The sequence below is a fragment of the Sorex araneus genome, chromosome 6 (genome assembly GCF_027595985.1).
Source record: "Sorex araneus isolate mSorAra2 chromosome 6, mSorAra2.pri, whole genome shotgun sequence".
Taxonomy (NCBI): domain Eukaryota; kingdom Metazoa; phylum Chordata; class Mammalia; order Eulipotyphla; family Soricidae; genus Sorex; species Sorex araneus.
The window spans coordinates 82810083-82824976 of record NC_073307.1 but is presented as its reverse complement, the minus strand read 5'-3'; the positions used below and the strand labels follow the sequence as shown (position 1 = coordinate 82824976).

Here is a 14894-nt window from a genome sequence, read left to right as displayed (position 1 = left end):
GCCTACACTGAAATGAAGGAAGAACGAGAGAATGATAGAAAATTCAGATGACAAATTCCAATAGCTTTGAATTTAAAGGATTAGAAATATTAATTCACTATTTTATTTTAAGTGTAACACACCAAATAAATGAAGTTTGATAAACCTATAGATGAAAATATCTCCTTACTTTGAGAGATTGACTTTTTTCTATGCCTTATACAATTAAAGCTGAACAATGTCATTCTTGTAAGAATGCAAATGATATCAGACCTATGAGTGGAAAAGAAAACAATATCCTGTATGAGAAATTGGCAGAATTTTGTGATATAAATGAAGAACCGAGAAAATAGCCGATCTAACAGAATGGAACTACTTATATTTTATATCTGAAGATTCAGAGTTTATATTGTCTGCCAAAGCTGATATTTTCTGCTGGTGTCTGATATTCAGTAAGCAAGCCAATATATCCTTGAGAGTCTAATTGTTATTTTACAAACATGGAGAGAAATCAGGCTGAGTTGTAATCACATGGAATCCTTAAGCCTTGATGTGAAAACGTGTACAGACAAATCTGTGTACTAACATGCAGGTTAAGATAAAAATATGTGACATGAAGAAATGCTGTGGTGTTAGAACACAGAGTTTACAAGCTTTGGTCATGAGTTTAAATTCCCATTGTTCCATATTTGCTACAAGAAATCCTATAACCTCTTTGAGTTTGCAAACTCTGCTGTCTGCAATATCTGGCACAGCTATAAATTTCAGATTGGGCATATGAACACCACAAAATTGGTTGTGACCCCTGCAAGCACCACAAGTTTAAAAGATCCATGTGTGCCATGGCCCAGAAGTATGCCGATGGGTGAGTTCTGCAATGACAAATATGTAAGCACCTCAACAAGGCATGAAAGCAACATCTGGTCACTGAAACAACAATAACAACAACAGCAACAATATAAAGAACAATAGTGAAGGAAATGATGAAGAGTGATTTAAAAAATTAAAAAAATATTAAAAGACTGGGCGGAGACATAGTGCAGCACGTAAGACACTTCTTTACAGAAGGCCAAGTTGGGCTTGATCCCCAGCATCACATACGGTCCCTGAGCACTTCTAGGAGTAATTTTTGGGTGCAGAGGGAGGATTAACCCTTGAGCATTGCTGGGTGTGGTCTAAAGACAAACACAAAATTAAAAGAGTAAAATCCAGTTAGGTGCTCCATGTAGCTTTGAATCCGCCCTTTCTCCTCCATGGAGCCGCGGACACATCTCCCTAATCCCACCACCCTCTCACCCCCATGTCTCTGGACATGGGAAACATCACTTCCCCATTCCATAACCTGCAACCACCACTAGAGACCAAACTAAAATCTTCCCTAAATCCAATCAGATGTTTCAAGTGTTGTCAGTAGTCACCCTGACATACAAATCCATCTGGACTACTCTATTTCTCCCTCATCACTGACTTAAAGGGGTGGTGGATAAATAAAGGGCCTTAATTCTGTCCCAGAAAACCTTCATAAATAACCCTGATATCTAAATGGAGGGAAGCAGACCAATACCTGTGTGTTTCAGTGACCATTCTGTGACCATTTCAGGGTCAGAGAAATGATTAGAATAATAAATCACAAGCACTAGCCCCTTGGTGCAAAACAATATTATTATAAAATAACAAATCAGTAACTTAATGTGAAGTGTTCAGGTTGTCAGGGACCTAATGTTCAACTGCCAGCATCCACAAACTTCTATAGACAGTGAAGAAACAAAGGTATTTAGCTACACTGGATGTCAGAACCAGAAGTACAGACAAGACCTCAAGCTCAGCAAAATTCTAAAGCCACATCAAAAAGTTCTTCAAGTCAATATGCCATGTAATAACCATGAAAGAAACCACGGGGAAAGAAACTCAATCAAGTCATGGAAAAATTAATTCAGAGTATTAAAGAATCCATACAAATAGAATTGAAGGAAAGAAAATAGTAGCAATTCACAGCAACAGAATCCTAAATGTGGAAAATTGTACAGAGATCTGGAAGATACAATATAACCCAGTGGCATAAATGAAGTGGTCGAAGAAAAGAATGGAAGAGAATGTTAGATTCTTGATGGATAACAGTAAGAGGAATAATCTCTGAATTATAGGAATACTAGAGGGAGGAAAGAAAAAAGAGAAGGGAAGAAAGACTGGTCAAACAAACAATTAATTGAGAACTTTCTCAGTTGTTAGAGGGAGCCTTCTGCACAGCTTCATGAGACCCAAAAAAACACCGAGAAAAATAGACCAAGACTCATAGTCATCAAAAAATGAAACCTAAAGAGAGATAGACTACTTAAAATATCAAGACAGTAAAAACATCAAATACTTTTATATTTTTTCCAGGAAAGAAAATTAAACTATCTATCACATCGGGAAAGACAGGCAATCATATGAGGTAAAATGAAGCTTAAATTTGAAAGCCAAATTCTTGTGAACATTTCCCAGGGATATTTTACATGTATTTGTAGATAGATTTAAATTGTAAGAGAATTAACTAAAGACTGAATTTCAGCTATGCCCGTGGTGATTATTTGAGAACCTTATTCAGGGTAGTAAAAGCATTTAGAAATTCCATCTGACAGGAAATGGAATTAACCTTAGATGGGAAATCTCATGAATATCAAACCAAAAGTTTTCATTCACTCCATGAACAGAGAGTAAAGAGCATTATAACAATAAATAGCTTCAGCCCTCTCACCTCCAACAGCTTCAAGGAGATGCAAGGCAAGCTGCTATAATTTAGAAGACACACTAATTTCCCAGCTGAATAAACGCCAGTGCACCCCTGGAGTGGGGTATCCTTAACCCCATCCTGCCAAAGCACCATCAGCTGCACCCAGATCCAATTGCTACCACCATGCCAATGGTTCAATCCACTGCTTCTCTAACAATGTCTACAAAGATACACACACATACTCACACACACAAACAACCTCACAAAAATTCCAGTTACTCTAATGGTCAGGCTGAGAACTCCTGATTTTCCAAGCGTGTGGGGCAGTAGCCTCCCTTCACTCCCTGCTCTGTACTTCTGGAAGCCCTGGAGCCAGGCACTCCCCTGACAGCTGCCTCCATGCCAACTCATTGATCCAATTTTACAGATCCTTTAGTTTTTGGATCTGGTGACTGCTTATCACGATACTGACATTCCACAGTACTAACATTCCAGTAGGAGCACACGGAATTAGGTGGAAAACTAACATAGAAACCAACCAAACTTACCAAATGAAGCAATAACATAGAAGGCTCCACCAGCAGCAAAGAGCTTATAAATACATAGACAAGGACTTAACAACCTTGTGGTGTATATTTACAATTTTTTCACAACATCTTTTTATCAAAGTACTTTTTATAATACCTTTAGCCATTTAGTTGTAACAATTAATATAACTTACTGTGTACCTAAGGGTATGGGTTTGGGAAAATAGGGACAATGGTGAAGGGAAGTTCACAGTGGTTGTGGGTTTGGTGTTGGAACACCTAAAGCCCTTAGCAACTGTACTATGAACAACTTTGTAAACCGTGATGTTTAAATAATTTAATAAACTGTGAAATGTATGCTTTCACTGTCATCCCGTTGCTCATCAATTTGTTCAAGTGGGCACCAGTAACGTCTCTCATTGAGAGACTTATTGTTAGTATTTTTGGCATATCCAATACGCATGGGTAGCTTGCCAGGATCTGGCATGCAGGCTCGATACTCTTGGTAACTTGCTGGGCTCTCCAAGAGGGGGAAGGAATCGAACTCGGGTCGGCAGCATGAAAGGCGAACGCCCTACTTCTGTCCTATCGTTACTAATTCAAAGCAAACAAATGTGGGAATTAAATAATTTAATGCTGTCTTCTACTCTATGAGATGCATGTACTAAAATGTTATTGAACTTCCTCTCTAAACACATGTATGCAATCAGATTCTATAAAACTATCCCTAGAAACAACAAAGGTATTTATAACTAACATATACAGTATAAAATTTAAATAAAAACTTCTTTACTGAGCACAGATATTTTATGAAAGTGTATTAAGGTATCAAAGATATTATAGATATTAGAAGTGTAGAGCCTTTCAGCAGTAAATTATAGAGCATAAGAGAAAATGAACTAAACAACAAAAAAATAATGTGAAAATCACAGAGGTTCAAAATTTGTGAGTTCAATAGAGCTTCACTGGGTTGATCAATGAGGGCTTTTTAAAACCAGATAACAAAAGAAGAGGGAGGATGGAAGTGAAGAAGAAAATTAGATGTCACCTCAAATCTATTAACATGACTTATAAAATGAAAATATTAAGTATAATGTTTAAGCTAAATTCTGAAACTGCCTAATAAAATAAACCAATGATAAATCTGTGACAAATTAAAGTAATAATTTGAAACAGTATTGATGAAACAAACAGATGCCTGTCTTCGGAAAATCTCGAGCTCATTCATCAACATGGTTTGGCGTGAGCCTCAGGCAACCACAAGCTAACATCCGAGCTCACAAAGCTGTGTAGAGATGCAATAAAGGAAGACCTCAAAGAGAGAAGAGCAGCAGTGTTGACCAGTGCATCAGAAGCCGGGAAAAGTATTCTCCTTCGCCAACTACAAGACCAAGACGACAGCCCTCTGATGTCCCGATGGATCTATCACATCTTCCAGAAAGGCAATGGAGAGGATTATTCACGACTTCTACTCGGATCTCTTTGACAGCCATGTCCACCTGCCCACATACCAAATTCCGCAGGATGGATATGTCATTCCCAATGTTCTCCCTTCTGAAATTCGACACGCCATTTCATTGGTAAAGACGCGAACAGCACCTGGTCCGGAGAAGGTCAGACCCAAACACCTGAAGAATCTGCCGCCAGTACTCAACAATACACTGGCTCGACATTTCACACGCTACCTGTCTGAATGCAAGGTTCTGTCTCAGTGGAAAACCAGTAGGACCGTTCTGTTGTACAAGAAGGGAGACATCCACAACATTGGCAACTATCGCTCAAGCTGCCTGCTGTCTGTCGTCTACAAGTTGTTCACTCGTGTCATCCTGAATAGAATAGGCAGAACACGAGACGAAGGACAACCATGAGAGCAAGCCGGGTTCCAAAGGGGATTCAGCATGATAGACCATATCCACACAGTGACCAAACTCATTGAAGTTTTTCAAGAGTTCAAGATGCCACTCTGTCTAACATTCATCGACTTAAAGAAGGCCTTCAATTCTGTTGAGACTGAGGTGGTCATCGAAGCCCTGGCCAAACAGGGCGTTCAAACTCAGTATATCAAAATCCTCCGAGAGCTGTATTGTGGATTCACCACCAGGATCTCACCATTATACAAGGAAGTGATCATATATGTAAGAGAAGGATGCGGCAGGGTGATACCAGTTCACCAAAACTCTTCAGTGCACCCTTGAGAACATCATGTGACAACTGGAATGGGAAGGAATGGGAGTGAAGATAGACAGTCGGCAATTACACCACCTCCACTTCGCTGATGACATCGTTCTCATACACCAAACATTAGCCAAGTGGCACAAATGCTGGCCAACTTTGACCTTGAGTGTGGAAAGGTCGGATTGCAGCTGAATCCCAACAAGACGATGTTCATGAAAAACGAACTGGTCCCTGAAGCTCCATTTGCTCTCAGTGGCATGAACATGGAGCAGCTATGTGTACCTCGTTTGAGGAATCAAATGAGGAACGACTTGGTGCCAGAGCTGAGCAGGAGGAAGAGAGCAGTGTGGAACACCTTCAAGAGTGTCGATGAAGTGGTTTAGAGAATGAAGAACCTCCAACTCCAGGCACATCTTTTCGATTCCACGTTTCTCCCTGCACTAACATATGCCTCAGAGACCTGGGCTCTACGCAAACAGGATGAGAACACTATTAGGGTATCCCAAAGAGGAATCAGAAGAGCTATGATAGGAGTGTCACATCTCACTAAGTGAGAGAAAGAATCCAGAGTTCTGACCACCGTCAACAGTCAAGAATCAGGGACTCTGTCTCGTTTGCCAAGGCATCAAAAATCAGATGGGCCGGTCATGTAATGTGATTCAGAGATGACCACTGGACTAGAGCTGTTACCCACTGGATTCCACGGGACATCAGAAGACCTCGCGGCCGCCCAACAATGAGATGGTCAGATTTTTTGCCAAATCCCTGAATGAACGATTTGAGGCTCTTCCTGTTGCTGGAGCAAGCACATATCATTGGGCTGCACTAGCTCACGACAGGGACAAATGGAGATATTACTGGCACCCACTCAAGCAAATCGAAGATCAATGGGATGACAAGTGATACAAGTGATTGATGAAACTATGCAAACAAGAAATATTTGTACATTATTGTTGGAAATAATTGTTGGAAACCCAGTCATGAAAACCTTGTAACTGTGGATCTCATAGTGATTCAAAAAAGGAGGAAAAAAATAAAGGGCGATAAACACCAAAAACATAGAATAAAGAAAACTTTTAAATTAAAAAAACAAATTAATGTGGTTTAGTTACCATGACAAATTATTAAAAAATTCCTTTACGAGTACAAATTGAAATACCACATAACTAGCAATTCCACTCTAGATACATATCCAAACAAATCCCAATCATATTAAAGAGATATATACATTTCCATGCTTATTACAGATCATTTCAAAATTACCAAGATACAGAAAAAACTGATTTCAATATGGGAATTTTGGATAAAGAATAACATCGAAATATTAAACCCCATAGATTAGAAAGAAGTCCTAGTTTGTGAAAACTTGCATAAACCTTAAGAACATTATATGATATTATTCAATGACAAAAATCATTTCAGCACTACTTGGAATTCAGAAATACCTAAAGACTGAAAGTGGTTACAGGAACTAGAATGTAAGCATAAAGTTCTGAAGGTAACAGATATGTACTAGCGATCAAATTTACGTATCATGGAGAGATTCTCCTGTTCCTTTTCTCTATTATCCTTAGGCGTTAGTTCCCTATTATGCTACTTTATATTCCACAAATGAGTGCAGTCATTCTATGTCTGTGCCTCTCTTTCTGCCTCATTTTATTTAGCATGATACTCTCCATGTCCATCCACGTATATGAAAATTTCATGATTTCATCTTTTATAACACTGCGTAGTATTCCATTGTGTAGATACACTAAAGTTTCTTTAACCAGTCATCTGTTCATGGGCACTCAAGTTTTTTCCAAATTCTGCCTAATGCAATCATAACACCCAAAGGGAGAGAGAAAGAGTGAATGTGCCTACCACCAAGGCACGGGTGAGAAGGGTGGGGGTGGCAGGAGGGATACTTGGAACACTGGTGTTAGGGAAAGGGCACTGGTGGAGGGATGGGTACTCAAACATTGTATGACTGAAACATAACCATTAAAGTTTGTAAGTCTGTAACTATATCTCATTGTGATTCATTAAGATTAAAAAAAGATTTAAAAAATTTACATATCATGAGTGAAGGCAAAACCACTCTAATATAAACAACCAACTCACTAGATTATTAGATCTAAATTATCTATCCTTTCAGGAAAACAATTATGTAGAATTAAGTGCTGTTAGCTAGTATTAATGCCACTCCACAGTATTGATATTGCAATATATAAATTTAGCAAATCATTAGACTGTATATATATGTTATATATGATATATATGGGTATATACAACACATGTAAGTCGTGTCAGTTTCAGGGAATTTTGGAGTTACACCCAGTGGAGCCCCAAAGCTACTCTCAGCTCTGCACTTGGGGATCACCTCTAGTGGTGCTTGGAAAACCATGCAAGGATTAAATTAAGGCATCCCTCAAAGCATGCACTCAACTCTTTGAACTACTTCCCCAATTGTAAGATAACATTGGGTTTGTCCTTCCAGCCTTGTCACAGGATACATAGTTTACCTTAAAGCAATGTCCTTTCTGTATAGACACTGGAAGATAGTTAATATTATGCTTTGTAACTTGGGAGCTGATTGACTCTAATAATATTTACTCTTGGGCATCTGCTTTCTTGACTCAATTGCCCTTAGTTCCTAGCACCCCAAATGAAGGGGCCCCGACGAGGGATGGAATGGACCCAGGGCAAGATGTGAACTACCCTGGCATCGAAATGGGCTAGGCCAAAGAGCCACAATACTCAACTATAAGTTGAGAACATGGTCATAGACAAATGCCATCATGATCCAAAAGTAACGACGAGACTAGGACCCTGCTGGGATTAAGAAGACTAACCTGACCTGAGCACTGTGCTCTGGATAATATAGTGAGATGTCCTCAGGAAGAACCAAACTTTAAGTTTGATATATCTCTTACTGTGCTCATATAGAATGACATTGCTAGAAATATTAAAAGTAGATTTACTACAAATATTTAAGTGGATTACTAGTTGAGGAAAGAAGAAAAAGACACACCCTTGTTTGGATCCCACCCTTGAGCGGATCTGCTAGTAATCTGAAGTAATCTCCTTACATGAGATTTTGTTAATCTCCTGGAGGAGTAGTCTTATGCTCTTTGTTGTTTTGTTAATATTCATGACCCACCTTTGTGTCACTTGTGATTGCTATATAAACTAAAACTGTAAGAGAAGTAGAGAGAGAAGACACAGAAGCAGGAGAAAAGACACAGAAGCTAGGGAGAAGACACAGAAGAAGGAGAGAATACACAGAAGCAGAGACAGAGAGGTCGGAAGAGACCAGAGGAGAGACTACAGAGACAGAGATAGAGAGACAGACAGAAGAGAGCACAGTGGCACACACAGAAGCAGAGCACAAGGAAGAGCCATCCTGATCCGGTATACATACGGTTCAAGAGCACTGAATGCGAGCAGTGAGAGAGAGAGAGAAAGAGAAAAAGAGAGAGAGAGAGAGAGAGAGCGAGAGAGAGAGAGTGGGAAATGCGCCGAGAGGCCTCGAACAACACACACACACACACACACACACACACACACACACGTCATCGCATCTTTCCGCGCAAGCACATTTGTATTTTTTACACCCAAATCCAAACACATCTTAGTTTTTAGGTTAAGGAGGTTTCAAAGCAAATTCTTGTGTAAATTGACTAAAGTTTCTTTATGGTTTAATGACTTTTTCTCAGAGATGAAGGAGCTTTTCAGGGGAAGATGACGTTTAATCTGCATTTGTGCTGATTTTTTTTTGACACTATTGAAAGAGACGTTACTTAAGAATTGACAGAAGTTGCATAGTTCCATTTATATTTTTCATCTTAAATATATTGAACGATAAAATATACAACTAAAATCAGCTTAAGTATACAATTCACTTAGAATATGAAAAGATAAGCTAAAAGGTGAATTACATCACTGTCTTTAAAACCTTCTCAATGAGATATTTCTCCTGCAAGTAGCCACCAGGAAAAGACTTCCCAACTTGCTTATTCCACCTCAAATATTTCAAATTTTTCAATTAGAGTTTCAATCTTAGGGTAAGTTCTAGAATATCCATCTGTGATATTCCCCTAGGACTTCTACAGAGTTAACTTTTATTTAATGAATTTAAATCTTGCCTACAGCTGGTGACTTTTGGGAATTTAGTTTTCCTTCAATGCTTAGTTTCATCAGCCTCCACATCCCATCAGCTTGATAATATTTAAAAAGCAATTATTTCACTGATAACTTTTGTCCAGCACATAGACTTATGAAAACTAATTGAATGAAGAGAGCCTTTGTGATTCTATCTGGGATGATAAAAAGGAAGTCTATTAGAGTAAGTCCTCCTTTCAGAAAGCAAATGCTTCCCATTTAATTTAGTAAGTGGGAGCAGAAGAATCAAGGTTGATTTCAAATGGCAAGTTATTCTGGGTGTCTCCATCTAAAATTCTTTTACATCTCTCTTTGAAACTTGTGAATAGAACAACTTAAAATGCACACTTTGTCTAATTGGTCTATGGATGTATTGGTACATAAGTGATCTCCTGTATAATAATATAAGATCAAAGAAGATGTCATATACTATGGTGAGATTAGAATCAAAAGATGGTTTTTGTGCCAGGAAAATAGAAATAGTTTAAATTCTTCTAAATATTTTGCTTATTCAACTAAAGATTTAAGGTTTTTATTGTCTCTTATAGCCTTCTTTTCCTCACCATCTCAGGCAACTACTTTTATAATGAGTTCTTTCATTGTCTGTTCCTGGTACTATAGACTGATTTTCAGTCTCAAAAAACTTTGTGGATCTTTCTCTCCTGTGAAGATATTGTCATAAGTTATTATCAAAAATCTATGAAACCAAACATTCCTGAACCTTTTAGTATTTGTGCACAGTTGTTATTGAAGTCTGCATATTAGATCAATGTCTGAATTGATCTGAGGAGCTAAAACCAAGAGTCTTGGGTTGCTGATATGAAGGAGAGTGGGAGGAACTCAACAAAGTCAATGTTCTTTATGGGTCTGAGAACTTTCTCTTCTTTCTCCCAGATCCTAGATGCACTTGATAAAAGGGTCTAAATTGTCTGCTATTATTACCAGCTCATCAATTCTAGTTATCTATAGCATTGGTAGCTAAGTGAGAAGAGGAAGAGTCAAATCTAGAGTTTATGGAAAATTTTAAGGCACGTGAAGGCTTTTTTCCATTCTTAGTAACAGAGTTGTGAGCTTTCTTCCCACTCTAGGTGCTCCTGTGTACCCAGGGTATTTTACTCTTTTGAGTTCCTAATGTTTCCAGAAATAGTTACCCAGACCACTTGTACCTTTCAGCACTGAACTTATCTCTTATATTTTCTCATCTCTTATAATTTTTTTATTTGTAATCTTTTTTCAAAAAACTTTTTATTAGTGAACCACTGTGGGGTACAGTTACAGACTTAGAAACTTTCATGCTTGCATTTCAGTCATACAATGATTGAGTATCCATCCCTCCACCAGTGCCCGTTCTGCACTACCAATGATCCCAGTATCCCTCTCATAAACCCCACCCCCTCTTCCCCACCCCACCTCGCCTCTGTGACAGGACATTTCCTTTTGTTCTCTCTCTTCTTTTGGGTGTTGTAGTTTGCACTAGAGGCATTGAGTAGCCATTGTATTCATCTCTTATATTTTCATAATTATACCTAGTTCATAGCGGGTAGGACATCACAGCGAGTAGGGCATTTGCCTTGCACATGGCCAATCCAGTTTCAATTTCTCCATTCCTTTCGGAGACCCTGGCAAGCTACATAGAGTATCCCGCCTACACGGTAGAGACTGGCAAACTACCCGTGGTGTATTCGATATGCCAAAAATAGTAACAACAAGTCTCACAATGGAGATGTTACTGGTGCCAACTCAAGCAAATCGATGAACAATGGGATGTCAGTGCTACGGTTGATACTTATACCTAGTTATTGATATAATTAGTTCGGGCCTCTACCTAATTGGTGAACTGTACAAGCTATTAATTAGCATAGGATTATTTTGTCCTTTTCAATGTTGGATATGAAACTCACATTTTGCCCCAAAGTCTCTGTATATTTTTTCTAGAAAAGTGTTGTGGGCAGGGGAAGATGGGAATTCAGACAGGCTTGTAACAATAAAAAGAAAAACTGGAGTAAATAAATGATAAGTGTCAAACAGAAAACTAAAATTTTTGAGAGATTTTTAAAATTAAAGTTAATTCACTGAATTGATTTCTTACTTTGCAACTAACTGAAAAAAAGTATTAAAATGTGTTGACTTTTACTACCATCAAGAAAGGGAAATACGCCCTTTCACTAGATTCTTCCTGTTCACTGCATTGTCTCAATTGATTTAGGTTATTTGCTGAGCTACAAATTATTCATCAAAGACACCACATAGAATTTGACTATGGCATCTCATTCAGGCTGGAATAATGGAAACTTGTCCAAATAAAAGAAATCGGATCATAAAGCAAACTTAGGGAAAGCAGAGCATTGACTAGGCCAGCAAAGAATGCAGTCTTTTATGGTGTGTTCTTTGGGCAAGAAAAATTTGCACCTCTGCTAAAATTCCCTATATGAAAATTGGGAAATTCAGAGTGAATTCAATCTGCATTCTCAGGTCAAAATTGCTATCCCCAAAAAGAGAACTTGTGAAGGAATAAATCAAGCTGTATATCAAAGTTAGTGGATATAGGTATTGCAACTGATAAAACAACAAATATGTGTATTCAAAAAGAAATTTCAAGATTCAAGATTGTTTCCTGATGTGGTGTAAGTAGGAGACTTTGCAGAAACCAAATCCACAGCATTTTGAATAACTACACAAATAAGGGAATTAGTAAAATTATCATTGCAGAGCCTGAGCAAGCTACCCGTGGTGTATTCAATACACCAGAAAGAGTGAAAATAATGGGCTTCATTCCCCTGACTCAAAAGCGAAATGACGAATGAGATGTTACTGGTGCCTGCTTGAGCAAATCAATGAGCAAAGGGATGACAGTGATACAGTGATACAGTATAATTATGGGCAAATGAATGAATTAGGACAGCTGACAGAAATGACTGATAGCATGGATACAGGAGTGAATAATTTATATATCATATGTCCAGACAAATAGAAAACTGAAAGATAAAAATTATGCAATAGATAAACAAATACTTTCACTATTTTAAGTAGCTTTACAAATGTGTAAAGAAATGAGCTGGTATTATATAGTATAAACTGCTCATTGGGGAAGAAATCTTTAGGTGCCAATTAGTAGAGAAAAGTTGAAATTATAAACTTCACACAATTTGCACCTCATATAAATTTCTTTATCGCAGTCATTTTTAAATGAAAGCTATATTTATTTCCAAGCAGAATTCTTCCCAACAATATTAGTTAAACGAAACACAAATAAGCAATATTTTTGCTTTATTCCTTCTGCATTCAACAAAATTTGAGGACCACTATATGCCTCATATTCTTCTGTATATCCAAGATTTGAGAGCACTAAATGCAGAATTTATTGTTCATAAATATGTAGACAACTTAGAGGGAAAATATTGCTCACATATACTGAAAACAAGGCAATACAAATATGAAGATGTATATAGGAAAAGGGTGAAGAACAGGGTGAAGAGAAGCATTATGAGAAAATGATGGCAGATGCTTAGGGGTAAAAGTTTGACATGATAGCCTCATAGACCTGAGAATCAGTTCTATGATAGGATTCAAGTTCTGGCAGTTGAAAATGAGGAACTAAACAAATATGAATCCTCTGAGTATTTAAATTGGTAAAATTATCAGTTGAGCAATATTTTCCCTTATTTCCTTTTCCCATCAAACACTTCACAACCGCCTCAAGGATGGTCCCTTGAATTAAACGACAGAATATATAAACATACATAAAGAGTAAACTAAGGTAATAATAGCAAGTTTTTATTAACAAATACCTGACGATTGCCAACTTTTATAAGGTAAGTGAGATATTGTGTAGCTCAGGAAACCATAGAAAATTAAAATCACTTCTCCAGAATGTGTGTTGCGTATAATTTGAGCATCAATCTTGCAGGCTAAAACAAGGAACAGTTTGAGGAGATGCAACCAATAAATTGCAGAGTAAATGGAAAATCAGATGAAGCTCTCCAGGAATATTTTGGGGTAGGGAGCGACAGAGAAAAAAGGCAGGTACCTGATACATAATATAGCTGGCAGGATGCCTGCCTTGCTTATTGCTGACCCTGGTTCAATCCTCAGTCCCTGAACCATCAATAGGATGTGATTCCAGAAATAAACCTTGAGCACAACTCATGAGGCCAAGCATCTGAAAAGAAAAAGATGTAATATTAAGGAAAGAACAGAGAACTGATTTTTAAAACAAAGCACTGTTAGACCATCATATGAGAGAAAATATATTGAGAGGCTGGGAAAGGAGATTGTTTCATACCCAGGTGAAAGATGTATAGGGTAATAAAAAGTCCCAATGAGTTTACATAGAGTTTGATTTATTTTCTGAGATGGAACAAAAGGAGGGTGAATACCTTCTTCTTTCTGTTTTTATTCCAGTGAAACATCTGTCATGGTCTTGGGAAACCACAGCGCCATAAAAGAATTCATTCTTCTTGGATTCTCCTCTAACCCTCACATCCAGGTTACATTCTTTATCCTGTTTCTAGGGATTTACCTCCTGACACTGCTGGCAAATTTTATGATGATAACAGTTATTCGAACAGATCCCCACCTCCAGACACCTATGTACTTCTTCCTCAGTCATCTTTCTCTCCTGGATATTTGTTTAACTACAGTCACAGTTCCCAAAATGTTGGAGAATCTCCTGTCTCAGACAAAATCTATGTCACTGGAAGATTGTCTTGCCCAGTCTTTCTTTGTATTTTCTGCTGTAGGAATTGAAGCCTTTGTGCTCTCTGCCATGGCCTACGACCGTTATGCTGCCATATGCTACCCATTGCTCTACAGCCAGGTGATGAGTAAACAGTTGTGTGGAGGTCTAATATGGGGCTCCTGGGGACTAGGCTTTCTGGATGCTCTCATTAATACCCTTATGGCATGTAAATTGGAATTCTGTGAGGCTCATACTCTGCCTCACTTCAGCTGTGAGCTGCCTTCCTTATTTTCTCTATCTTGCTCTGACATTTCGAGCAACTTTATTGTCCTGATATGTTCTGCCATTGTTCATGCCTCTGGCACCTTATTCTTGATCTTCTTCTCCTATGCCCACATTATCTCGACCATTCTGAGCATCAAATCGGCCACTGGCAGAAGCAAGGCTTTCTCTACCTGCTCCTCTCATTTAATTGTGGTGAGCTTCTTCTATGGATCTGCTCTGCTTCGTTATTTCATGCCCACCTTAAATTCTCCACTGGAATTAGTTTTTTCCATACAGTACAGTGTGATCACTCCCCTAGTGAATCCTCTTATCTACAGCCTGAAGAATAAAGAAGTAAAAGAAGCACTGAAAAAATTGTTGCAAAAAAGGTGTGTGTTTTTTTAAACAGTAGATA

The 14894-nt window shown here is 38.1% G+C and overlaps 1 protein-coding gene and 1 pseudogene across 1 annotated transcript; one reads left to right on the top strand and one right to left on the bottom strand.

The window, feature by feature from the left end:
* LOC129405710 (uncharacterized) overlaps nt 1-14894 on the bottom strand; it is a 52829-nt pseudogene that overhangs the window by 17471 nt on the left and 20464 nt on the right.
* Nucleotides 13952-14884, top strand: LOC101541939 (olfactory receptor 8S1-like). The gene has a single exon (XM_012931674.1). The coding sequence runs from the start codon at nt 13952-13954 to the stop codon at nt 14882-14884; it is 933 nt and encodes a 310-aa protein (XP_012787128.1).

Bases quoted from the DNA above. Each gene is read 5' to 3' on its own strand.
- LOC101541939 (XM_012931674.1), top strand. From the start codon at position 13,952: ATGGTCTTGGGAAACCACAGCGCCATAAAAGAATTCATTCTTCTTGGA.